The 26827-nt window shown below is 42.2% G+C and overlaps 1 protein-coding gene across 1 annotated transcript in view; it reads left to right on the plus strand.

Moving 5' to 3' along the window:
• cacna1bb (calcium channel, voltage-dependent, N type, alpha 1B subunit, b) overlaps positions 1 to 18651 on the plus strand; it is a 140436-nt gene extending 121785 nt beyond the window's left edge. The window contains exons 42-51 of the mRNA XM_076079823.1: positions 5215 to 5320; positions 5449 to 5556; positions 5985 to 6091; positions 6469 to 6635; positions 7418 to 7550; positions 7656 to 7766; positions 9737 to 9775; positions 12135 to 12375; positions 16746 to 16969; positions 17762 to 18651. Of these exons, the coding sequence (XP_075935938.1) occupies positions 5215 to 5320; positions 5449 to 5556; positions 5985 to 6091; positions 6469 to 6635; positions 7418 to 7550; positions 7656 to 7766; positions 9737 to 9775; positions 12135 to 12375; positions 16746 to 16969; positions 17762 to 18328 (1803 nt within the window). The 3' untranslated portion in view covers positions 18329 to 18651. The remainder of the gene's footprint in view (positions 1 to 5214; positions 5321 to 5448; positions 5557 to 5984; positions 6092 to 6468; positions 6636 to 7417; positions 7551 to 7655; positions 7767 to 9736; positions 9776 to 12134; positions 12376 to 16745; positions 16970 to 17761) is intronic.
• Positions 18652 to 26827: the final 8176 nt, after the last annotated feature.

The following is a 26827-nucleotide window of genomic DNA, read 5'->3' on the forward strand; positions in this document are numbered from 1 at the left end:
TTGTTTTCAAAGGCACTGTGATGGTTTCGGACTGTGAATGTCTGTTCTCATTCCCTGCGGTGCCCCGACCACACATGCATACAGACATGCATCGACTCTCCACTAACCAGCTAGCAGGTAACCATGGCGAGTGCAGGAAACAATGCCGCAAGTCAGGCTCAAACAAAAGGCGTCGAATGCGATGTCTAATATGTTCCCCTGCTTCTGAACACAGGAAGTGATAGAAGAGTGGGAAGTGAAGAGAGAGCATTGTGTGCTTTGTTTCCACTAACTGCTGGTTACTGCTAGTGTCTCTTAGCATGCAGAAACAGAGGGCATCTTAAAGGAGTACTCCACTGAAAATCTATCTGTAGACCCTGAAATAATAACCTTGAAAGGTAGCTCTGAAAAGTTTGTAGCTGCTCCTTTGATGAGGGGAATCCCTGTAGTCAGATTGATTTATAATGGATTCCAGTGACTCAAAAAAAGCTAGAGAGAAAACATCAAAACATCCACAGAAAGTTTTCCAACCACTCCTCCAGCATAATCCACTTCTCCCCTGTTGATCCACATGTTCAGTGTCCGTACGTCCTTTCTGAACTGTGTCAATTGTCTCAAGGCGCCAGGTTTTAACAAGGAAGAATAATGTGTCCAATAAAAGACGATATCACTTACTGTTCACTGTTATCTGATGGAAAGGTTGTTGGAGCATAGCCAGACTAGGTTACCATTGGAGTCCATTGTACAAACTTTTCAGAGCCTTCAGAGGGTGAATGTTTGATACTCAAAAGATTTTCGGTGTATTAAGTCTTTATCGTAAAATGCACTCTCGTTCCCAAATGCATATCTTCCCCATCCATCCAGTATCTCTGCACAGGGATACCTCTGGATCATCCTCCCTCCCTCCTCCTCCTGGAATCCATTCCTGAATCCAGACCATGATATCCTGGAAATCGAATTAACAAGGATTTCTGTGTTTTCCTCTTCCCTTCCCCTCCCAATCTCTCTTTTGGATTTTTGTCACTTTCTGTTTTTTATGTACCCCGTTTAATCCCAACCCTCCATCACCCGGGGAACTCTTCATTCCTCCTTTCATGGCCTTCTACCATCTTTCCCCCGGGAAGCGGCCGCATCACTTACCGCGATATGTACGAGATGCTCCGCGACATGTCCCCTCCGCTAGGTTTGGGAAAGAAATGTCCTCCTCGAGTCGCCTATAAGGTAGAATCACCCCTCTCTCCTCCATCCCCCTCCCTCTCGCAGTCACTGCTGGTTCCCCTGCTTCCACCTGTCAAACATCTTCGGGCCTCTGTCAGTGTGTCACAGTCGGTATCTTCCGGCCTGCTGCCGTGTTGTTCTTTATGTTCATCTGTGAAGCTCTGTGTGTTGCTCTATGAGGGTTTGTTTGTGCATTTCATCTACCAGAGGCCAAAAGTTTAACATTTGACGTATCACCACTTAGCCTTTTCAGTCAGCTTCAGCTTGTAGGTTTGGTTTAATAGCATGTCTCTGCGCTCTCATCAACCCTTATTCTAGCAGCAGCCAGCAGCTGTTTTCAGCAAACAAGCTAATAAACCTTGTGGACTCTAGCTGCCCAGCATCAAGGGACAGACAGACGAAGGTAGCGACTATCTGGAGAGGAAAGTGGAACATGTGGCAGCTTTCCAGGAGTTGGTAGAGACTTAGCCACATTTATGATGTCAGGAGTGTAGGCTACTCTGTGCTTGTATGCAAATCCTTGCGGGTAAAAGTCTTTTACATTTTTACCTGTTATCAAGCACCAGGTTGCATTTTTGTGTTCTCACAGATGTCTACAGTCTGCCTGAAATAATAAAATGTTTGCCCGGGGCAAAAACCAATGTTCCCACAGACTGTGCCAGGCACTGCTCTGCCAGACAAAGTTCATGGACTCCATGAATAAGGATAAATGCGACTGAATTTGGTGAAGTTGCTAAACTAGAGTTAAAATGAGAGTGAATATTGATGTCGATTTATAACGTGGAATAGCACCTCAACTCCAAATGTGTGTGCTGGATGTGAACATAGGTCATTGTTTTGGAGTTTATCCATCCCCTTAAAGGCCAAAAAATGTAAACACCTGCTCACAGATTTCAGTGAAATTAAATGGAAGATTTGGCAAAGGAGGTATTATTGAGGGATTTCTCAACACTGTGAGATGGGACATTAAAGAACACTTTCACCGTCTTCTCATCAGCTTCCGCATTGACTTAAATGAAGGAGAACCTAGCACATTTATCCCGTGATTATATGTACTGCTATTAGTGAAGTCAACAATCCTCAGGTAGTCCCTGTGCCAGCTGCTCACCTCTTAGCATGCAGACTTAATGGGTATGGTTTCAGTGCACGCACAGCTGTCTAAATACATCACAGTTAAAACGGCCCTGCCCTTGCCCCAGTTAAAAAATGTCTGGGTCTGACGTGGTCACGTATCCAAATATAACTCCTGTTTTTGTGAATAGGCAGAGAAAGGCATGAAGAGAGAGAGAGAGAGAGAGAGAGAGAGAGAGAGAGAGAGAGAGACCAGCAATGCACTGATAGCAAGGCTTATTTCCCCATCTCTATTTTTCTATTTCTCCTCCCCTCACACTACTCTGTTGATCGCGCTCCTTGTTCACCTCCCTAATGAACACGTCGTCCCCTGGTGCTCACCGTTACCCTCTCGTTTCCAGTCTCATGTTCTGCCTTCAGGCTGAGCTTCACCCTCTGTTTTGGATGATCTTTCTCTCACCCTCTCCAGGGATCTGTTCCCTCTCTTCTTCTTCTTCATCCTAACTTCAGCGTGTGTACCTGTGTGTGTGTGTGTGAGGACAAGCATGCGTCCTATATGCATAGGTGCTTCTTTTTTTTGATGATATGTTTCTTTATTTGTCTGATGCTCGTGGTCTGCAGCTGCCATTCTTCCACTCTCTGTTTCTGGGGAAAAGATGCAAGACTTTACATGCGTAGATGCTTTCCAGTTAAGGCACACTCTCCTCCCCTTCCTCCCCCTCTCGCCTCTCATCTCTCCACCCCTTCATCCGCATTGTTGCGCTCACACAGTACATACACTTGTTCCTTGAAGGGAACCATCAGCTACACTTTTCCTTTTTTCACAAATGTGTCTGATGGTTTTTGCTTTCGCCTTTCAGTTCTATATTTCTTTTAATTAGAAGAGCACATGTCTCTACCACCCCCCAACCCCCCAGCCTCACTGTCAATGTGCTGTACTAACTCAAGCATGCATGTACGCATTCATTAATTGCAGCATTGATCCAGAAGCCATGCATGTGTGGATTGATGCTGATTAGTTTTTTTCTTTTTTAAATTAATGCCTGGTACATTTTAAGTTTTATACTATAGAAATACTGATGAATTAATCATAATTGAGCCTTTATGCTGCCTAGAATTAGCTACTAATCATTACTAGGTTTTAGTACTGAGCAGCACACTGCAATGTAGGGCTGCCAGTAACTGTTTTAATGTTGATTAACCAGTTCATCATTTGGTCTATAAAATGGTCATAGTCGTTGTATGAACTACAATAGATGGCGCTCGCCACGCCCTCAGTTTGGAGAAACAGACAGAAGTACCAGCTCAGGAGCAGAGCAATAACAGCTGGTTTGTGCTATTGTGTGACTTTGGTGTTTGAGTTTGGATTCACCAAAGTCACACAATAACACAGACAAGCAAACTGATCGAGGCATCAGTAGACCAGCAGCTCCCGTGTTCTGCAAGGTAAAATTACAATTTTTGTCAAAGCAGTCTGTGGCTTTTAAGGGAGCGCAGATAACGGCCTCAGTTCCCCTCAGAAAGGGCTGATTGACAGCTAGCTAAAGCAGTAAAAGTATTCCGAATATAGTGTACATTAAAACTGACTTTTTTCAGGTGGATAAAATTCTTTATGCTGGTGCTGCCATCCACAGCAGTACATGACTTTGCTCCATGGTGGTAATCATGTTCTCCAAACTGGGGCGTGCCTACCGCCATCTACTGTAGATAATACACTCACTGTGACCACGTCGAAAAATCAGAACCATCCCTTTCAGGGAACTCTTTTTGAATTGCTTGTTTTGTCCAACCAACAGTCCAAACCCAATATGAGGCTTCAGCAGTCTGAGTTAGCAAAATAAAGTAGGGATCCTTTTTCTTACAGTGCACACAACACCGCCAATAAACCTGTACATAACTGCCATGTTAAAGATACCCACGTTATGTTTGCTTCAAATCAAGTTAAGAACGCATTTGCACCGACCGAGGACTGGAGTTTGCCTCCCATCTTTTACAGTGCTGTCACATCTATAACTCCTTCAATATACATATTGCATGTGTTTAAAGATAGCCTTGAAAACATGGGAACTTATCTTTTCAGTGTGTCAACTACAGCAACAGTTTGATGGATAGTTTTCTCACTATAGAGCTGTGTGTTTACAGCAACCTCCGGCCTCGAAGTCGTTGTTTTCAGAACAAAGGCGTGCTGCTGCACGTTTCCAGCAGCAGTGGGAGCTTTGCATGTTCTGTGAGCTCACAGTGCTGAGCATCACATGTTAATCATATTTCAGCCTTAAGCATGCTACGCTTCCGGTGGAAAAACCTCATAAAATGTCATAGCAACAGCAGCAGCCCCAAAGCGCTTCATCTGTTTAGCGCTGTTAGGTAAAAAAAAAAAGGATGGACTGAAAGGATTCATTGATTCATTGAGTAGTAGTGTGAGCGAGAATGAATCGACAACCATACTATGATATAACACGCCATTTAACAAACAGGAATGCCAAACATTTGCTGGTAGTTATGTGAGTATGAAATGTGTTTCATATCATTGTGAATTGTATATCTTTGGGTTATGGACTTTTGATGAGACAAAACAAGAGACAAATTTTATTCTGGGAATTTGTGACGGGCTTCTCTCACTATTTCCTGATAAGGTCTCGACTGAACGATTAAGACGGTAATCAGAAAAATAATCCACTTATTGATCGTTAATAAAAATAATCATTAGTTGCAGCCCCAACATGTAACTGGATGTTCTCCACCAGTTGTTTTATATTACTGGTAAAGTTCCTCTGTATGCATACAAAATAATATGTATTATTATTTATCATTTGAAAGACATAAACTACGAGTTTTGTTGCTGTAGAAAGTACCATCCTTTAATTTGACTTGAAGTCACATCTTTAATGCAGCCTCCTTTCCCTCATTTGCTTGTTGTTTGCTCCTGATTCACTCCATTCCCTTCAGCGATTGGTGAGGATGAACATGCCCATTGCGGAAGACAGGACGGTGCATTTCACGTCCACGCTGATGGCCTTGATTCGCACAGCCCTGGAGATCAAACTGGCATCTGGTGAGCGACTAAAACTACAAAATCCAGAACCCCCTTGCAGCCCGACTGACGGCTCTGTTGTAAATGTAAAAGGCTGTGATCGACCGTGGTGCAGATTTGACGTGACATGTTTGTGGGCCCGTCCGCAGGCATCCTGGCGCAGCATTTGTGCGACGCCGACCTGAAGAGGGAGATACACCGAGTGTGGCCCAGCCTGTCGCAGAAGACGGTGGACCTGCTGGTGACGCCACCTAAATGTGAGCCACAGTCCTGTTTGGGTTCTTCTGGGCTCTACTGGAACCCAGATGTTTGCTTGTCACCGCTTCCTGTTTGTATTTAGAACTTCATCTTTGAATGTCTTTTCTTTTAATTTCCTCTTTCTTCTTTATAAGGTTTCAAGAAGTGTTTTGATTCAAGTTTCTCTACTCTCGTTCATCTCGTCTTATTTTGTCTTCTTTAAAGACACTGACACTCATATATCTTGAAACAATTTGATTTGTGTTGGACACTAAACTTAAGTTGTAGATGTACAAATAAGTTGGTAAGGTGTAGCTTGTTTACAGTGTGGGCCTTTGTTTTTAACATCCTGTACATATCCGCCTCTCTGAGTTGTATTTCGTTGCTCATCTGTCGCCATCTACTGGCCACATGGAGGAACTGTCTCTCCCTCTGCTCTGTCCTCCAGACAACGAGCTGACCGTGGGGAAAGTCTACGCAGCTCTAATGATCTTCGACTACTATAAGCAGACTTGTGCCAAGAGACTCCAGCAGCAGCATACAGGGGGACACCAGGTACAGTGTGTTGTGAAAACACTCATGTACTAGTGAGCGGTATAATCCAATATTTTGATTCAAAATCGAGTTAGTAACATTTTGTGTGTAACATGATTTTGTAGTCCTAACTCAACAATACATAAACTTCTTGTCTTAAGATATTCACCCTAAATATGTTCATAGGATTTGTTGAAAAGCAAAGACATAAAATAACATAAGCCTTATCTTCTACACTGTGCTCTACAGCTCTCAGTCCTCCTCCATTTTTAACCAAAATGGCTTTTGAAGTCTGAAGATTAAAATAAATAAAAACACTAAGACAGATGATTTTCATTAGCTTGTCTGACCTCCTACTCCTCCACATTAACTCTCTCTGTTGTCGATCTGTCCTGCAGAGTAAACTGGGGGCGTTGTTCCGTCCTATGCTGCCCCTCCCTCACATACAGGAAGTAGTGCCACCGATCTGCAGCCCCAAACAGCCCCTCCCACCTCAGCCTGAGCCAGAAGCCAAGCCTGAAGCACTGCCCACTACCAGCATCACCTCGGTTAACAGGGACACGATGTGAGTGACTGTCTTATCTGTCATATACACATAATATATCCACAACATGGGCAGAGCTGTTGTTTAATTCATATTGTAATATTTACTTTAAGTACAAGACAACAGGCCTCATGAATGAAACCACTTGAATATCCTCTTTGGTATGAACAAAATGTAAGAGTGGTCCAGAACTGTCGTAGGAGCCATGTGCAATTAGTCCGCTGTTATCCAAGTTTCCTCGAAGCAATTTTGACTTTGACTTTTAACCCTATATAAATTCAACTTAATAATTATGTTGACATTGTCCTGTTGCTTCTGCAATTCAAATGATAGGCTAATATAATTCTAGATTTATTCATAAACTACTGATATCACCATTAATTTAAGTTGGCCGTTGATGCTATTGTATAACACTACAATATCACTATGAACATCTTTAATTATTTGACCCCCTTTATCGATGGCCTTGCTGTGTCGAGACGTTTTTCTTATGGAACCATTTCTTCTTTATGTCAGTGACGGTTCGACCCTCGGGTGACACGACATTAACAGCTCGTTATTTGTCCCCGTCCCTTGGCTTTAGCAGGTCCCTTAATTCGGCTGTTAAAAATGATTGACTTTCCTGTATGGAAATGTACAATTGACACACAGGAATTCATCGTGTTTGCACTGGTTAGTTAGGAGCATTTACTGAATCTGTAATTCAGTTGACACATCCATATGGTTGTAAAGTTTACAACTAATCCTACCGCACTGATCAGCTGTCAATACTACAGTCCGAGCTCTTGTGTGTTCGTACACAGACTAACCCAGAGAAGTGCCATCAAACATTCCCAGTCAGGAGATGTCTCTCAGGCAGCACAGCAGAGGCCCAAAGTCCGGAGGAAACTACAGAGAGGCCAGTCCGAGGATGTGCCGTATTCCACCAGACCTCAGGTACACCAACACCAGCTAAATGTTATTTTACCCTCCGACTGTCTGTGTCGGCTGGGTTGCCTCCAAACATACATACAAACGTACTACTTCCGCTTTTTCCGGCAGGAATTTGTTGAACTGCAGCAGGTTGAAAACATATCGGATGCAGACGACTATCCGAGCCTGGAAGCCCACTGCAGAGCGGCCTCTCTGCCCCGACTCAACGCTGAGTACTACGTAAGCTCCTCGGTGCCTCTCCTTTTACTGCTCACAGAAAAGATCTCGTTGGCTCGCTCGCGGTTGTTTTGTTTGAGCAGCGTTCTTGTGCTAATTTCAGGTTTGAAGAAACGCAGACACTGTGGATACCTTAGATTTGTCTTGAAGAAATAATCAAACAATGTCTTCTGCAATGTAAATGTTAAAATGTGTTTGTTTGGCAGTGAACAGGCGGCTGAGAAAGGCTGGTGCAATGCTGAGTGCTAGCCGTTCAGTGAAAGCAGCCGTGAGCTAACAGGAGCAGAGTCGCTCTCTGTCAGTCCACATCAGTTCATCCTGCTTACCTCTGCTTGACCTCTCCAGGCTCACAGTTTCACAATCATCACAGAGGAGGAAATTGAAGATAGGCGGTCTCAGCAAAGTGCAAAACTTAGTTGGTAGTTGAGTAGTTGATTTATATAATTACACAGTTATTAAATTACTGCAGAATAGAAACAGAGTAAAGCTATTATGTTAGCCAGAGACATAATTATCTGTGACTATGAAAGAAACTGCTGACCGCTTTGTGTTTTCTCCACAATACCGCCTAAAATCTCGGCCTCTGCCCAGTTCTTGCTACACCGCTTATGTCGATGGCTGATTAAAGGTGTGCCAGTTTTACTTATTTGCAAGAGAAGGCAGGAATATTGGATATTTGGAGACTGGACGGCCAGTCGAGCTGCAGTGAGAGTTCTTGACTTGTGACAGAAATGAAACCCAGCCTCAGTGCTGCTTTGCTGTCATCTACAATTCCTGATATCCGATTGTCCAGGTCAGACAAATCAAATGATACATTTCATTCAGCCCTGTTGTATTTAAACTAGATGGAATACAGATACTGTATTCACCTGCTACAGTAAGTATTGACCTTCATCACACTAACCTGATCATGTAAAAGATGAATTGTTGTAGAAAATCTAAAGGATGCTATTTTGAAAATGTTTTAAATGTATTTAGTTGACCTCACTAATAAAATGATCATCCATCTTTTTTATATTCCATACAATGTTCTAATGTAACAACTTAGCTTTTGCCCGCATGCAGGGATCCATTTATTTCTTTATGAATTTCACATTGATCTATTTATTTATTTTGACTTGTCTTACTGTCATTCTGTGAGTTTCAGTAGCTGCACTTGTCTGTTGCATACTGATATCATGTCAGGATGATTTTTCTGTCCATCACTTCTCTGTTTCCTGGATTGTCTCACCTGTCTGATCTTGTCTGTTTAGTTTCCCTGTTTGTCTCTCTCTCTCTCTCTCTCTCTCTCTCTCTCTCTCTCTGTATTTGTCTCCCTCACTCTCTCTCTGTCACCCTGCTCTCTACCACAACACTAAACACGTGCTTTCCTTGTGTTTATGTTGCATTTTGATCTCCCGCTCTCTCTTTCTCTTTAAAGTGTAAGGCTGGTGTTATCTTATATTTTTGTTATTGTCAACAAATCCCCTGAAAAGACCAAACCCCCAAAATATTTCCAATAATTGTTTAGTATTTCATAAAAGAGCTGGGCACTGTACATTTTAGCAAATGTCACTAAAATAGGAGAAAATAGTGCATTTATCAGGGACTATATTCAATTGTGTAATACATATTTGGTGCTCCACTGAATATTTACACTCGCAGGACGGTGTGTGTGTTCATGGTGATGAAGGAACATGTCACCAAGTGAAACAGTGTGACTCATTGATGTGTTTTTAACAACAATAGAGCTCTCTGGCACAGAGGAAAAAGATATATCAGGCTTTGATACACACACACACACACAATAATTGTTAGTGGGATTGGCGTTGTTGGTTTTGGTCTTTTTATCCGGTTTATATGTGTAATAAGAAAATAGAGAATATCCCCAGCCTGAGCCTCTCTTCTCTAATCTTCTGTCTTCCCCTTGTCCTAATTTCAATGCCCACTGCTAATGTTTTGCCCACCTCCCTCTTGTGTGTGCTGTCTGATAGCGGAGCCACCCTCGCCACGTCCCTGGGACCCACCTGGCAGTATGTACCACCTGTTGTGCCACCGCTCTCTTTTTCTTCCTCTCTTCCTCTCCCTCTTCTTCTTCTCTCATGTGTGTGTTTGCCTCCATGCGCTCCTCTCATCTCAGTGCAGAGTTCACACCCTCCTGCCATCATGGACAAAGTGACCCTCCTACATATACAGTATACTCTGGTCATTCCATGAAATTGCTTTTAGATACATTACATGCAACACACAAATTGACATTGCCCACAAAATAAAGCCAAATCCCTGGAAAAGTATTTGTATTGTGTATCCCGGGTATGTCAAGCACTCGGTCCCGCTTTACAGCCATTTACTACAGCAGTACAGTACCACACTTTGGTAAAATCTGGTTATGTGTACTGTATGTGAGTTTCATTATGTAGTAGTGTAGTAGTGTGTAGTTTATTTTTATTTATTTTTTGTTAGTTGGTTTGTGATTGTGGAACAAGGCCGGGACAGTACTGCTGCTTTCTTTCTTCGAAATAACTAAACAAAAACCCCGTCCGACCTTATCTGTCATTTGATGTTACTTTCAGTCTTAAAATCTTATTTTTCACACATGAAATCAAAAGTGAACTAAACAAGTCTGATTTATCTCTTGAATCTTTTATTTACCCTCATTTTCAGACTCTTCTATTAGTTTGAAAGAAACAGAGGGATTGTTTTTCTCTCTTTTTAATAGCATATTATGACATTTATCTCAAAAGTAAGATTCTAAGACTGCTTACTAGATAAATTACTTTGTAATATGGATACTTTCCGTAGTGTTGTGATATTGTTGTCCATGACTTCAGCTACAGGCTAAGCTGTGGGGTAGGAACAAGAGGAACGGCACAACCACCCTACCCCTGTCTGTGAAAGAGCAATTCAATCAAATTCATTCAGGTTTTCTTATCATGACTAAATACATGTTAGCACGAGACGAATCAAGGTAAATACTAAAATCCTCAAATATCTAAGTACCTAAAATCATCAGATATAATCTAGGCAGTAACCAGCAGGTGGGGTGGTAACGTAGCTGCTAGTCCTGTTCCCTATCACATCAGTTTGTTACCTGGTAGCTGTACCAGTCAGTCAGATAAGAATGAGGTGGGGTGCGTGTCAATGTCCTCACAGCATTAGGTAAAGAATTACTCTCTGGAGGGAAATTGGTGAATGTAAAATTTAAAAGGAAAACACCTCTGAATACTTAAAGGCCCTATAATCAACATGTTACAATAACAATATATCCCATGACGATGTTTGAACAATGTGACAATGTGAAAGGGGTTGCTTGTGCTGAAACTACGGAGAATTATCAGCTGAATAGGCAGCTCCCTTTAGCTTCACAGAGCTTTTATAGTGAGCAGTAAGCAGTAACCATACACAACCTGCTCGGCACCAAACAGCAGAATGGTACGGTTGGCGACTAGCTGGTGGATATAATGTGTCAAGAGAGAGATATATATTTATAGGTGGCCAGAAACACAACTCCAAATGACAATGATAATGTTGCTCTGTAACTGCTGGATGTGTAAATAAGCAACTGTTTGTGAACAAGTTGGTTATATCAACTCAAAAGATGATATATGTAAATGTTGTGTTCATAACTTGTTTCCGTGGCCACCAAGTGGCCAAAAAGCCTGTTATTGCAGGTTTAAAGCTTTGAGTATCAAACAGCAGTTTACACCTCCTTTTGCAGATATCACTGGCATGAACAAGGCAGAAAAACAATGTCACATGGAATGAGCAACAGAAAAGGCATCACTCCCATTAAAACCACCTGAAATCAAATATAGAGCAGATCTAAAGTTAGATCCAGTCCAAAACCCTCATCGTTTCACATTGAGGGAAACAAATGCTGCGTTTTTTTGTTTTTTTTAAACCAATTACAATTGTCTTCGGTGGCGTTAAGCCCAAGATGCAACAACGGTGCCCATGCAAAAAAAGATACATTGACATAATTCCTTCTGAAATAGGCATCTATTTTTAGTGGTGTATTCCATTAAGTAAAATATAAAGTGTTGATTAGCAAGTGTTGGCTATTAACAGAAAGATTACACGAGAAGTTGCATATTGAAAATGCCACAAAGGCCAGTGTCAACACCCCACCTCTTCTTTGTTCACTAGCAGAGACAGCTGCTAGCTTACAAATCATGTAAGTTCTGAAACAGTAAGTATTCAAGTGTGTTCATTCTTCTCTAATGTTTCTGACATCTGTGCCTGGAGAAGAACGGGTAGAACGTCGGTAGATTTGTGTGTTGTGGATATGTTGGTGATCCAGTACAAGTGGTTTGGGTAAAACCACCACGGTCGCCCCCTCTGCTCCGCTGTACCTTCTCCTCATGCTTCTTCACGTTTCTCTTCCACTCGTAGCCGATCGTTGACCTCAGTCCCATCAGGCGCTCGGCGTCCTCGCTGACGCCGCAGCGCTACCAGGAGGTCGGTCTGTCAGAGTATGACCTGGACCGGCCCGGCTTGGCCCAAGTCGACGGCCAGGACAGAGCCCACCACCATCACCACCACCACCGCTGCCATAGACGGAGGGACAAGGACAAAGACAAGAAGCAGAAGTCCCTGGATAGAGCTGAGTCAATGCAGCCGTCCAGCACTGTTGGTGAGACAGAAACACACTTCAATTTGATGAGTTAAGATTATAAATTGCGACAATGAAAGGCTGTCAATCATCCTACTGTAGGTAACTGAACTCTGAGGTCATGGAACTGACATTAGCACTGCATGAATAAAATGCATTCCCTCTCATTTATTTCAATGAGAGACGGGAAAATTAAAGAAATATGTCATCACATAGAGCTTAATATCATGAACAAAGTAATTCAAATAGTCAATTGAGGTGCATATGTTTAGGTTGACGAGAGATTAATTCCTTTATCACAGCAATATTAATTCATATAATGCAGCGAGCAGTGTCCACATAGAAACATCACTGTCTCTTTCATGGAGAGACGGCGATGGCTCGCCAGGCTTCCCTCGTAGATTACTTGGATGTCTCAACGTAGCTGCAGAAATTCTTTATCGGATTAAAGTTCCATGATCGGGTTATGTAGGTGAAGGGGTTTCTGCTGCGCTTCAACCAGGGATTTTACATGTCAGGCTTTCCATCTGATTAGCAGAAAGACTTGTGAGCTCTCAGAGGAAAATCTCCTTTCTCCTTTTTTCTATCAGTTGCTCCCTTTGTTCCCTCTGGCCTTAACAGTTACATTTATAGAATGTAGACTGGGCTTTAAAGACTTCACACTTGGAGCTGCACAATTGAACTTAAAAGGGTTAAACTTACATTTTCTTCATAAAAGAAAAATGAAACGGAAACAAGCTGTGCCACATCAAGAAAAACGTTTTGTCTTTGTTTGACATACACCCACACTGTTTATTCATACTTCTCACATACTGTAAAAAGACGTAGTATATATTGTACAGTACATCTCAATTCCATTTGTTGTACTTTCGACACACACGCGTCTTGGCCAGGACTCCCTTGCAAAAGAGATTTTGAATGTCCAAGTGAAAATCTCCTGGTATAATAAAAGCAGTTATTGGCTGTTTGCCATTCATGAGGTCACGTTTCGCACTCAAGCTGAATTTTGGGGTTATTTGTAAAATTCATGGAAATAAAATGAGCCACCCTACAAGAAAGTGAATTTGAAACCTCATCGAGATCAATATATCTTTTGCAAGAGAGACCAGAGTGCAGCAGAGAGAAAGACAAACAAACAAACACTGCCAGACATAACAAAAGGACAAATCCATACAGCAAACATAACCAGACAGACAAAAGTTCATAATGTACAGAGGATAAAGCCAGACAGAATAAAAGCACATACAGCACCAGAGACAATCACAGACATCAATCAATATGGTTGAAGAGAAAAGTTTAAAATCATCCAGCAGGCAGTGTTCCTAAGTTCAGTCTTTGCACGAGGAGTAACTAGAAATGTATGGAACGTAGCTCTCCTGTTGTTGCTAGTGAGGACCAGTCTTCTTATTCTTATAGTATATAGTATATCTTATGTATATAGTACACAGTGATGAGTACCATAGATTGTATTCTGTCATGGAACACAAAGCACAATGACAAGATGTTTAAAGGCAGAGTGAGCAGCGTGAGAACAAAGGATATCTTCACAGTCAAGCACAGGCACGGTGACTGACTGATTGCTTTTCTGCCCTCAAGACACAAAAGTGATTCATTCCAATATAAGAAACCAATTTGTATCTTTACTTTCTGTGCCACTTGCTCCACATGCTGTTTGAAAGTGAGACTTTGCCTGTCTCGTCAAATTCCCAGATATTTATACGATTTGACAATTTCAATTTCAGTACTATTGAGTGTATGGATTGCTGGGATGAAAACTTTCTCAGAATACAACACATTTAGTCTTGTCAGCATTCAGTACAAGCTGGTGATCTTCCAAAGAGGATTGTGGTCACCCCCGTCCCCCTTATTTATCGGATCAGCAGACCGTCACTACAGGTCGCCTGTGTTCTGTCAGACTAATATGCATGAAAGCAGTTACATCAAAGCAATAACATCCAAGCCAAGTAGGCGTGTTGATGCATTCAAGGATGCTCAGACACTTCAGAGTCAGCTGAGCAGTAACGGTAACCCTTTCATTTCAAGAAATCCGTAGTTCATATAATCCTTATCACACTGCCCATGTTGGGTTTACTTTTCTTGAGCCAGCTCTTAAATCTTAGGTGACACATTGTTACAGTGTCCATAAATGCACCACCAAGAATAATCCAAACTTATCATATATGTGCATGGAAAGTGAGCAACATTTTAAGGCTGATTAATGCAACGTAATACCTAATCATATTGAGAGCTGCAGTGATGCCGTTTTTTTTTGAAGGCCAACCCCGGAATAGCATTGCACTGGTTCCCTTGACAAAAGAAAAGAAATAAGTGTTTTGTTCAGCAAGATAATCTTCACAAATGAACACCACCTTTTGTGGTATTTAAGCCCGAATGCAATCGCAGAAGTAAATGGCTAACGTCAAATGTCTCATTTAGCCACTTGTTAGCAACCAACTTTTTTTAAGACGGGTAAGAGCTCCAAAATTTACAAGTCCCGTATTACCTGAAGTATTTCATGTCGTAGAACAAAACGTTAAAATATATTGAGCTTCTTTTGACGAAGACCTTATTTCTGCCATCTAACCAAAAACCCATTAAACAAAACATTGACTTTAAGACGAGGGAACCGGAACGCAACAATGTTGACTCATTTCCAGGTTTCAGGACGCTCTATTATTTTTTGCAGTATAGCGGGTTATGTCCACGCTTTGTTAGCCATCAGGGGTCGTCTGCTAGAGCGATTACAGCCTGAGAGCTGGTGGCAGGGTGTTTTTTTTTATATGTTAACACTGGAGGGCAGCAGCTGGGCTTTATTGCTGAGATAAAAGGCCACAGTGGACAGGTCCAGCACTAGATTTATGAGAACCTCTTGGTGAGATAGCAGAACATCCAGCAGCCCCCTCTTCATCTACCGAATTGAGAGAAGCAGCAAGGAGAGTTTCACTCCTCAAAGCTTGTCATTCTGGAGGCAGATGTGACACATCAGAATGATGAATAGGCTTCTGTGTTCCTGTCATCGCGGTTTTAATCTGAAAACTGGAGTTATTCCAGAGAGTAATTTCACCACAGTGCTTTGCTTTATGCCACACACCCGTGGTCTAGATAGACACACGCAGACACACAAAGATGAGCCATTTGCCTTTAATTAGAGGTGTAATGTAATATTGTGTAATAATAGCTCACGGTACAAAAACATGATCCGTAGCGCAGAACTGAAAACTGGATCACTATGTTGCATAAATCATTTGGCTGAGACGAGAAGCGCCAGTGTTCCCTTTCACTACGAGATAATGAGCCGGCTGAATTCAGACACAGTGTGTCCTCCTCTTGGACCACATGTTGTAACCTCAGAAGATGTGTCTTCTTTACATGTTGTAGATCTACAACTGCTTTGATTTGTTTGTATATTTCCATTGACTTTGTTTGCATTTGTACAGCATGTAAATGATGCTCTGTGTCGTACCGTGACATGTAACCTGTATTTACTTACAGGCCAACTAACATGTTTGGAGTCTGTTTGTCCAAACAAGTTAAGATACTTGCACTTCATTCAATTCAATTTATTTTTGTATTGCCCAAAATCACAAATTTGCCTCAGAGGGCTTTACAATCTGTACACATGCAACATCCTCTGTCCCGGAACGCTCACATCGGAAGAGGAAAAACTCCCCCAAAAAACCCTTTAGCGGGGAGAAAAGAGGGAGAGACCTGTGGGAGAGCAACAGAGGAGGGATCCCTCTCCCAGCATGGACAGCAGTGCAATAGATGTCATGTGTACAGAATGAACAGCATAACAGAGTTATAACACATTCAATCCATACATGCATTCATCCAGGTGAAGGCATCTTTATCTAGCCATTTTTACATTCTTAAAATCAGATTGATGACGTCTATATTGCATGCTAAATGTCTGACTCTGGTAACCCCCAGTGGGAGGACACTAAGACCAATGGTTGAAAGCAACATATACGATACCTGTCATTTGAATGAATGAAAAATGAAGCTAGCGGAGTTGTATTGTGCAGTTGCATTGTTTACATCTGTTTATTAACTTTCAGTCTTCTTCTTCTCTGCTTTTAATTGAAAGCATTGCTACACTTACTTTGTTATGGCCGCCAACTGTCAATCAATGCAGAAGTGTGTAACTGGCTGTAGAAATATGAAATCGTGTTCCTTGTGATTGAAATAAAATGAAGACCCATTCGTAAAGACATGGCTCCACAGGGCCACAAGCGTTCAAAAACTCCACAGGGAAGCTTTAATCTCAAACTATGCTGACTGAAAGTTTCATTTTGTCTCCACATTCAGAAGAGATGACGAGATGATAAAAGTGAGAGCTCTGTGTTTTCTACCTGCCCTATCTCATTTAATCTGATGCTGCCATCCTCCAGACTCGTTCACCGACCCTTCAGCTGAAGGTCTGTCCAGAGAGCGGGCGAGGGAGCGGGACCGCAGCCGGCCTCACGAGAGGAGGCACCACTCCTCGGCAGGAGAGAAGCAGCGCTACTACTCCTGCGAGCGTTACGGCAGCAGGGAGCAGTGTCACACCAAGTCAGCCGGGCCCAGCCGATCCACGTCTCCCGGAGAGGGACAGGACGCTGTTTTTGTCAAACAGGTCAGTTACCTGCCACGCTGTACGTAGTGATTAACAGCGAGCTTGTCGTGAACACCCTGTGCTCTGTCAGTATTTTGGGCGGTGACACATGTTTTATTCTTTTGGCTCTGTACCCGAGCACATTGGATTTGAATAAGAAACAGCGACTATGAGGTTTTAGGGCTGTATTTCAGCTTTAGTTTTAGGGTGTTCACATCCAAACTTGGCCAACAGTGTAGGAATTGTTGCCCTTTATATTCAGTGCACTCCCAATTTTACGACAACGCAGCAGAACAATGATTCTATACATTACCTAAGAAGCTTTTATAGCCAAACAGCGGTAAGTTATCTAGACACTGTTTTATTGTGACAGAATAAAACCAACCCAAACTATAAAATTTGGTAGATTATACATCAAAACGGCTGCAATTGTTAGACTAGACTGTTAAAATGAACGCTACAATTTGGAACTGTAAAGAGTAACTTAACACCAGCCTGTCTGAGTAAAAGCTTGTTTCACCTCTGGAACAACGGTGATGATGGCTGTGGTTGCGTGTGGTCAGGAATGTGCTCGGTTGCACCTGTAACCACACCCAACAGTGATGTCACGGTGTGCTGAGTCACCCTGGAGTACACTTCTGCATCACTGCAGCAAGGTGAGAAGTGACATTATATTTAAGGTCAGGGAAAACTAGATTTCCAGGGGGTTTTATGTTGCTCTTTAACCTCTAGTTTGTTTACTTACAGCCCTCACTGTATGTGGAGAAGTACCTTGGCCCTAAAGCAAAATAACTCTACTGTGTGTTTCCTCAGCATGGTAGCAGTGTGGTCAAAGCTGGCCCTGGAACGCTCCCCTCTGGTTCAAGCACTCCAGGCCGCGGTCGCAGGCAGCTCCCACAGACGCCCCTAACCCCTCGTCCCGCCGTGACCTACAAGACCGCCAACTCCTCGCCTCTCCAGTCCGGTGCCAGCACCGCTGCGACGGGGCACCAGACTCGCTTCAGCCGTGGCATTTCAGAGCATGAGCGCTTACACTGGGGCACCGACGAGTCCCCGATACCGGTCACCCGCATCGGTTCGGACCCTAATTTAAACCGACAGTCGCAGGTCGCCTCTCACCAGGCCCTCCTTGAAGAGGACTTCCAGGACACTGTGAGCAGCCACGGAGGGGCACGCTCCGCCAGAACCGCTGCCTCCACCACGGCCTCGACTTCACACGGAACCGCCGCTGCGCCCGTCACAGCGGCCGGCGCGCAGGGTAGGGGGGCGGGGGTGGTTCCCAACGGGTACCACTTCACCCTCGGGGTCAACTCTGCGTCCGTGCCTGGGAGCCGAGGAACGGGAAGTCTCAGGGAGCGGGAGGAAGAGGACTGGTGCTAACCGAGGACGGGCAGCTCGTCAGTGTGGCACAGCGCTCTCGTCGGGTCCAAGGCGCTGATGGGAATAGAAGGGAAGATATTAAGGAAAAAGCCAGTGGAAAGTGCTGTAAAAGGGTATCCGAAATCATTCCAGCTTTGTAGTGTTGCTCTACTTTTTTATACAACAAACTTTTAAGGAATAAAAAATACACTGATGACTCTTTCTACCCCCTTTACTTGCACTGGAAATCATAGCACCTGTGAAGACCCTTAAGTATTTTTGCCTTGGCCTTTAAAATCAGTGATGGAGCAGAAGATAAAAGCCAAAACCTCCTCATTCGTTGAGTGAAACTGTGTGTGCTTCAGACTGATCTGAAAGCCTCAGTCCTGGCGTTAATACGGCTACTCACAACACTGTTTTTATTTTTGTACGTTTCATTTTGTTTGTGGTTGCCGTACGGGTGAGAGAAGAGTTTCAACTTGATCATGTTGATGCTTTCACCAAATTCTCTTTTCTTCATCAGCTTTTACTTTGGGGGGTAATCCCCCAAATTCTGACCAGAGAACATTATTAGGAACTATTTTAAATGCGTCTTAAACTTCCACCATGACAACTAAGGGACACGGTGAGTAATGTGACAACAATAAATCAAAAGGAGGGGTTAGAATGGAACTAGAGCCCAGTTTTCATGATCACAGTTTTTGTAAATTGTACCACATGTACATATTTGGAGTGCACATAGGGACGCGATAACTCACTTCTGACGTTATGTGGCTGAATACTAAGTGCCTCGTTTTCCAAGATGTATTAAGATGCAGCCTGGTCAGATGGACTTGAACACACAGTAGGGGATGTAAGTATTTACACAGAAAAAGTGTAGAGAACAAAGTTTGAATCTGGTATAATGGACAGAATGCAAAAAAAAACAAAAAACGAACACTTTTTGTACTGAATCTTGTTGTAGGTGTGTGAGAATTACAGATCCAAAGTAAGCAATGTAGTGCATGCCAGGGTCTTGAACTTGTCAAAAAATAGTGTCTGTACTTTTGCTTAAGGGTGTGTGGTAAGCATTTGCCTTTCTCTTTCAAATATACTGCCAGCCAGTTGGTAGAAATGGTCTCTGAATGCAGAAAAGTGCCATTTTTTTTATTTCTAACCTACAAAGATTCTGCCTCCTCAAGCATACAGTGTATATCTCATCTCTGCCATATTTGCCCAAATTTCATGGGTTCCCTTTCTTCTTAACTGTTTCCTCTGAGAGCAGTATTGTGTGAGGGTTTGTAGGAGAGGTTACCTGTTTGTGTGTCCACAGGTACAATAAAGAGTTGTGTTGTTGCCGCAGACTGTTGACTTAAAATAGGGCTATGCAACAAGACGACACTTCATCTGCCCTGTAGCTTTACCCTCTGGAATCTCCAGGTTCAGGCTTTAGTGTGGCTGCGACCAAATTTTACATTTATGTATGAAGAGTTGTAAATTGTAAATGTACCTCATGATGTACAGTTAACTGACAACACACACTGAGGCACAAATGCTATCCGAGCTGATATATGTGAATCACAGGGCATTTTTGAAGTTGGCAAGTTGACTGCATGACGCCTAAGATAGAACCACCCAAAACATAAAACTGTGTTCTTTCCAGACTTGGGTTAAGTTGTGTTTTTGGTGGTTTTCTTGGAAAGCCAGATAAATGGGATTGACAAAGTGGTTTTAGTGTGAGTGTATTCTGTCAATAACAAAAGGCTGAACTAACATTTGTGTGGTACTACTAGAGCTCTACATGAGCCTAAAGGACCAGCAGTGTGTCCTTAAGAGCTGAGCTGGACCCAGACACGAGGCTGTATTGTGCTTCGGTTTATTGGCAATACTTTCCCCCCACTTCACACTGGGCATAACATATCTAAAGAAAAGCCTCATAATATTTAATAATTTTGTTGTTCCCACGAAAAGACCAACGCCAACAATGTGTGAATCTGTCTTTCACTATATTTCCCTGTCTGTGGCCCACTGGTTCCTAATGGAAACAGACCTTTACAAATACATAAAGAGTCACGGGTATTCTTACTGCTAGGAAAGGCTCAGTCATTTCCAAAAACATCTCGGAATTATTATATATATATAAAATTATATTTTTTAACAAATGTTACTTAAACAGGAGTAGGTTGTGATAATATTGGGCCACTAAATTGTAATAACCTGCACAGGGACTACAGATGGTAATTGGCTCTCTAGCCAACTCTGGCACATTTACATTGAGGGGTAAACTGAAATGTTGATTAATGTGCACTGTCGCTGGTAAACACATGCATGAATCAATTTGTTGGGTACTATTTTCACTTGCGGATTGATACTCATTTGGTGCTGTACTGAGTATTTATGGCAGCCAGAAGGCGTATGTGCATTGACTCAAAATATGCCACGGTGGCCATATTCATGGTGATGACGGCACATCTCCCTACTCTGGTTCCTACTCACGACGTACATCTTTAAAAACTTCTTACAAATTGAAAGTTTCATTTTTAAAACGTTCTCGGTTATTTCCCAAAACAGCTGGGTTTAGCGAACATTATTCAAACGGGTAAACAGTGTACTTGTTGGGGACTATTTTCAGCCGTGGAATCAGACGCTCCCGTCTTCATTCATGGGAAGGAGGACGGTGTCTGTGGGATTGATCCAAATAAACTACAGTGTGTGTTCAAAGTAAGGAACATGTCACCTATTGCAAAACTGCGTGGCTCATTGATGTATATTTGATAGTTTTTTATTTTTTTTATTTTTAGAAACAATGGAGCTCTACAGCACATAGGAACAAGCCCCTTTATGTCAGCTTTTAGATACACACACAATACTTATAATTAAAGTCATTAATGTTTGGTTGGGTTTTTTTAAATTGAAAATAAGAAACATAGAATATCACAAAGCTTGACCTTTTAAAACACATGATACAGTTGAATGCAGTTGTTTGATAGAAAACCTACAGATTTAAATTAAATTAGGTAATTGGTGCGGATATTTTTTTAAAGGATTTGTCATAATTGTGAGTGAGGGATCTTGTTGAGTAATACAGATGTTGCACATTGAAGGATTATCTGTCACTTTGTGTCAGAGATGTGGAATCGAGTCACTGTGACTTGGACTCGAGTCTCGGTGTCTAAATCTCTCGGTGCTCCTTGTATTGACTCTAAGCAAGTTTATGGACGTGTAAATTATTTGCAAATATAATTTGATCCAAGTCAGGTTATTTCCTTGTGTTTTAATTTGTACTTCCTGTTGTCTCTTATTTGTGCAATCTATTTCATGGGTTATCGAAAAGGAGACATTTTAGACTTCAAAGCAGTGAGGCCTAACTTTAGGCGTGGCTCTGTTCTTTGTAAAGGTGACGTCACAGATTGCTCGTCGTCTTTCGGTCCATGGACGTTGCTGTAAGTCGCCATATTGGAGCAGAGAGTTGTGTTCATCTCTACGGTAGATTTTTCAAAATATCCAACAGTTTCAGGCCTCCAACATGAACAGGTTGCCAAGTATTCCTCCTACAGTTTTACTCTTACCGCCCCCTCTAGAGATGTCCTGTTTGCATGTTCTGAAATGGAAATGTGCATGTGCTGAAAAAACAAAACAAAAAGAGGCATTGTTTGACTTCATTCAGTCCACAAATTGTACAATTTGTTTCCTGGTTGTGTTTTTCTGATTATCTAAACACACAATGTATCTTTTTCACGTGAAGACAAAAAAAAAGAAAGAAAGAGCTTGAATAACATTTTATCACAGAGCCACCAAAGTGGAAACAAGGCTCTTTCTCAGAACAGAGGTTCTGGAGTGGCTGAGTCCTTCGCTGCCTGATCTGTTACTTGACTGTCTCTCCCACAGTCATTTCAACTGTACACATAGATTTTATATGAATATAAGTCCTTGAATAAAGAGGTATGATTATGAAAGCGCAACATGTAGATCTTTGAAGATTGTTTTGTGATTAGAGTTGGGTTTTGAATTTGAATAGAGCATATATAGAACTTAAACACAAAGCTCTACATTTGAACTTGAGTGTTGCCAGATAAGTTCTTGAGTTAAAGAGCTGGATGTTTTTACATTGCTTTTTGCCAAAGAAAAATTATGTACAGATTCAGTAATTGACTCATTGGATCTTAAAGAATCTATTTAATCAAGATCCAGATGAAATCAGGAACCCAAGTCTACATCCAGTTCAATTCCTCTATGGCTCAAAATTATTGTTTGTCATGAAGATGTTAAGTTGGTGATGGTGTAAATATATTTAGATACAATTTGGCTGGTTATTTCTGCTTCTTTGGAACAAATTATGCAGTATTGGTTACCTTTGACCTTCAACTGACAGACCAACAAGTTACTGAGGTAACTGATATTAAAGGGGAATGCACTAAAGTTAAATAGATCACTTTGATAACTTTCCTTGTGTTGTGAAAACAGTTGTATTATGTCTACATTGACTCTGGAGGAGCTTGTCAAGTCTTGAGGTCATTACCCTGATGATGTCATCAAATGAAAATTGTTTTAATGTTATTAATTATGAATGAAAACATGAGCCATATTTCTGTAAGCTTTACGGAGCTTTATAGTGACCCGTCCGTTGGTCATTTAGCTGCAGCATCATCTGTCTCGTGCTGCAGTGATGAAAGGTCCAAATGTCTCTTGGAGACCAAAGAAATAAATCAGTCTTTCAAGTGCAAACTGACCAATTCGCAGCCAAGTTGCAGAAAGGCTTTTGAACTAAATGGGCGGAGGCCCATTTTAATTGGTCCGCATTACAGGAGCGGGGCGGGGCCTCCGATGTCTCGTTTGGCGCCTGTGTGTGATGTGATGCAGCTGCAGGTCAGGAGGAGAGAAGCTGCTGCTGCTGTCTGAGGAGGAGGAGGAGAGGTGAAGAGGATGAGAACTTACTCTCTGTGTCTCACTCCAAGTTCAAGAAACAAAGTGGCGTTCAGCAATGTCCCTCACGTTTGACTAATGAGAGCCGCCTCATTGGAGATAGTTTTATATGCAGAACACGTTTTGGTTCGCTCATTTGCATGTCGTTACATCTTAATTACAAAAAGTGATTAAACCTGGAAGATGTTCTGCGGGTTGTTTAAATGGACGCTTTGCCTTCTCGGGCTCTTAACCACGAGCTCCGCCGCACCTGACGATGATTTTGGAGGCGAGTCCGGCTCCGGGATGCTTCAGACAGGTAAGAGTGGCGCCACACCTGTGGAGCCTCTTAAACCAGTGCAGAATAAACATGCTACTTTGTTTCACGACATTATTTTTTTTTACCATGTGCGACTCGTTAAAAAGTTCTCCGGCTAATGTTAGATATGTTTAGTTAACACAGGGCTAATTACGCTAGCTGCTGCCTTCTTAATTAGCTAGCACCACGACGGTTAAAGTAAAAGTCTGTCACCTGTAGTCGCGTGCCTTTTATATTTATATATATCTGTGTATATATAGGGTTTTGAAATTCGTTAATATACAGGAGCCTTTGTTATCCAAACCCTGAACTTTCTACCAACATGTACTGCTATGTAAAATGTAACGTTATGTTACTATTGTTCTCCAGAGAACCCACAGAATGATACTCTGCTTTTGTCACATTGTAGCCTACTTTTCCTCTCCATCCTCTGTAAACTGTGACTCTGCTGATGCACCGATAACAAGAGCTACATCATGTGTGAGGGCTGTTTAACACCCAGTCACAACAGCGGACTGGTGTATTAAGTCACATTTTCTCAGCTGGAGTTGATTACATCTCTTGCTCAGTGCCTTGTGTCCAGATGGATATTCTTCCACTGCCTCTCAGATACTCGGCAGCTTCACTCAGTCCAACTTTGATGCTGTAACTGTTTTCATTTCATCTCTCTCTGATGTGAGAGTGAACCCAAACCCCACTGTGTGTGAGACTGAGTGAATAACTCTGACCACAATGAAACAATAAGACTTTTTCACTGCAGGCCAATTGCATTTAATAGCTTTGTTAAATTGCTACAACAGCCTCTCAAAGGGAGAGAAAAAACACCCACAAAATAAGAATGTTATTAGAGCACACGTGTTATTCTAATTACCAGCCTGCAGGTGTTAATTTAACATTAACAAGTCTGCTCATACATTTCAAGCCCTCACACTGATTTAACGACCATAAATTACATTTGTAATATTGCTGCTGTCTTCCCTGTTGCCAAACTCTTTAAATCAGTTTGATCTGAGATCTTTTATCTCCGGTAGACGTCTACAGAGGAACACACACACACACACACACAATTTGATTGATAAGTTTGCTTTTACGTTTCCCAAAAGAGGTGTTTTGACTTGCTGAATACATCATGCGCACAAAATGTCTTTACTCTGCAGAAAACACATGTGGAGACCGAAGCCAAAAACTCATCCACGCTTATTAGAGCACATGGAATGCTTTCTTGCTGCCAAGCAGACTTAGTTAATCACAGCATGGTTTTCCACAGCCAGCTCTGTTGTCTGTCTCATCAGTGTTTTCAGTGTCTGGACCTACTTTGTTGTATTAGAGGACCTTTGATGCAGTGACATTGTGTTTCTGAGCTGGATTGGAGTTGTTTAATCCATGACCTGTTGAAATTGATCTCAGATCGGAGCCAGGCGCCCGAGTATGTCATGTCTGGATTTAACAGCATCACACGTAGTTTATTTTCCACTTTGTGTTATATCACATTTCATCGCTATCATCTGTGTGTCAGAGCCACACCGGAGACCCAAACAGGGGATGTCAGAGAGCAGGGAACCAGCTGAGAGTTTGGCTTAGACCGGTGAGCGTGTTGATTGAACCCAGCATGTCGAATGTTTTCACTGTCTGTGCTACTGTCGATGGCAGAGTGTGAAAGCCTTGTGTAAACTTTCACTGGATATCATGCCGAAAAATACGTGATATTGTGGTACGTCTTCTAGATATGATATTAGTTTGTGTACAATTGTGTTTGCAGTGTGTAAAATGGCTGGTATGATGATTTTGCCCAGAATTGTTTCATTAATTCGGTATATAACGTGTGCTCCACACGTTATATACCGAATTAACGAAACAATTCGTTATATTTGTTTCTGAAAAGTGCATTCTACGACACGCTACCACGCTAAACGGTCTCGCTCGAACCCCAAACGGGGCTCGCTCGTCACCAGAAGGAGGACTATTCCCTCTGTATGGATTGCCTCTATTTAAACTGTTAACAGTGAGAAGTGAGTTGACACCGAGAACAAGAAGTGAAGTGTGTCACATGTAAAAGTTAGTTTCAGGTCAGAAGAGCTTTTAGGATATTTTGTCTGGCAAATGTTTTACGAAAATAAAACGTTTCGGTGCTAATGAAGGAGCGTGTAACTGTTGTGAGATGTTTTCACAGGAAGCAGAACGAGGAAAATGCTGAACTGTAGCTGTGATCATCGTGTCGCTGCAGGACAAACACGAGTTGCACTCAGTCTTTCAGAGCAAAAGTTGATTGTAATGGAACCTTTGGATACGATCACCTTCACTTTCTCTACTTTAGATAAGATGGCTAAACCCAGAGATTTATTGAAATCCTGTCTGAGTATCTGAACTCGTGTTGAGGCCACAAACCTAAAACTTTTTTGAATAACGCTTGGCCACTCTGCCTTCTTAGAAAGGATGATGAGCTGTTAGTGACGGACATCCAGGAATTCAGGCATACATACCAACTCGTGTGTGTGTGTTATAATTAGCTGAACTGAGTTAATCATGTCACCTCATCATCATGAGGTCGCACATGATTCTGCAGCCAGAACAGTCACAACATCATCACACACACTTGTTTATTTTTGAACTTTGTTTACATTCTGTTTGTGGGCGGAGCCTAAGCTAGAAAGGCTTCCAGAACTTTGTTTACATTCAGCTTGTGGGCGGAGCCTAAACCCAAAGCCTTCCAGAACTCACGGAATGCGATGATGTCATAAAGGCATGAAACTTCAAAGGCACAGAAACTTCAAAGGTACAGAAAAGGTATATAGTCTGGATGTCTGTGGATGTGTCATTACATTTTCGCATATCGAATCTACACGATGGCAGAATCCAATCCAACAGAGATGGCTCACATCAGCCTCCTTAAGCGTGAAATAGATCGGCTCAAACATGAACTAGAAACAGATGAACAGGTCAGAAATGCCAGCGACATGAAGCTTAAACTAAAAATGAGAGCTCTTGAGGATGTAAACCAGGGCCTCGAGTTAAAGTTGAAACTGGCCAAGAAGGAGAATGTGGAATTAATCACAAAATCCAACATCATCCAAGATGTCAACAATCGCCAGTTGGCTGAACTTGACCGTTTCTGGAGGTTTCAAGTAGATATGGATAAAAAGCTGCTCACGATGTGTCCGTCCACAGATGTGACAGAGCAGCGTGAGAAAAGTGAGGAAATGCACAATAGAATCGTTGCTAAACTAACACTCGCACATCAAGCTGATGACTTGGAGATCAAAGCTTACTTCAATAGGCGAGAGAAAGAGAAGGATGTGAGCAACCAAAAGCAAAACGAAGAG

The sequence above is a fragment of the Anarhichas minor genome, unplaced genomic scaffold (assembly GCF_050575085.1).
Source record: "Anarhichas minor isolate MPS153535 unplaced genomic scaffold, ASM5057508v1 ptg000073l, whole genome shotgun sequence".
Classification (NCBI taxonomy): domain Eukaryota; kingdom Metazoa; phylum Chordata; class Actinopteri; order Perciformes; family Anarhichadidae; genus Anarhichas; species Anarhichas minor.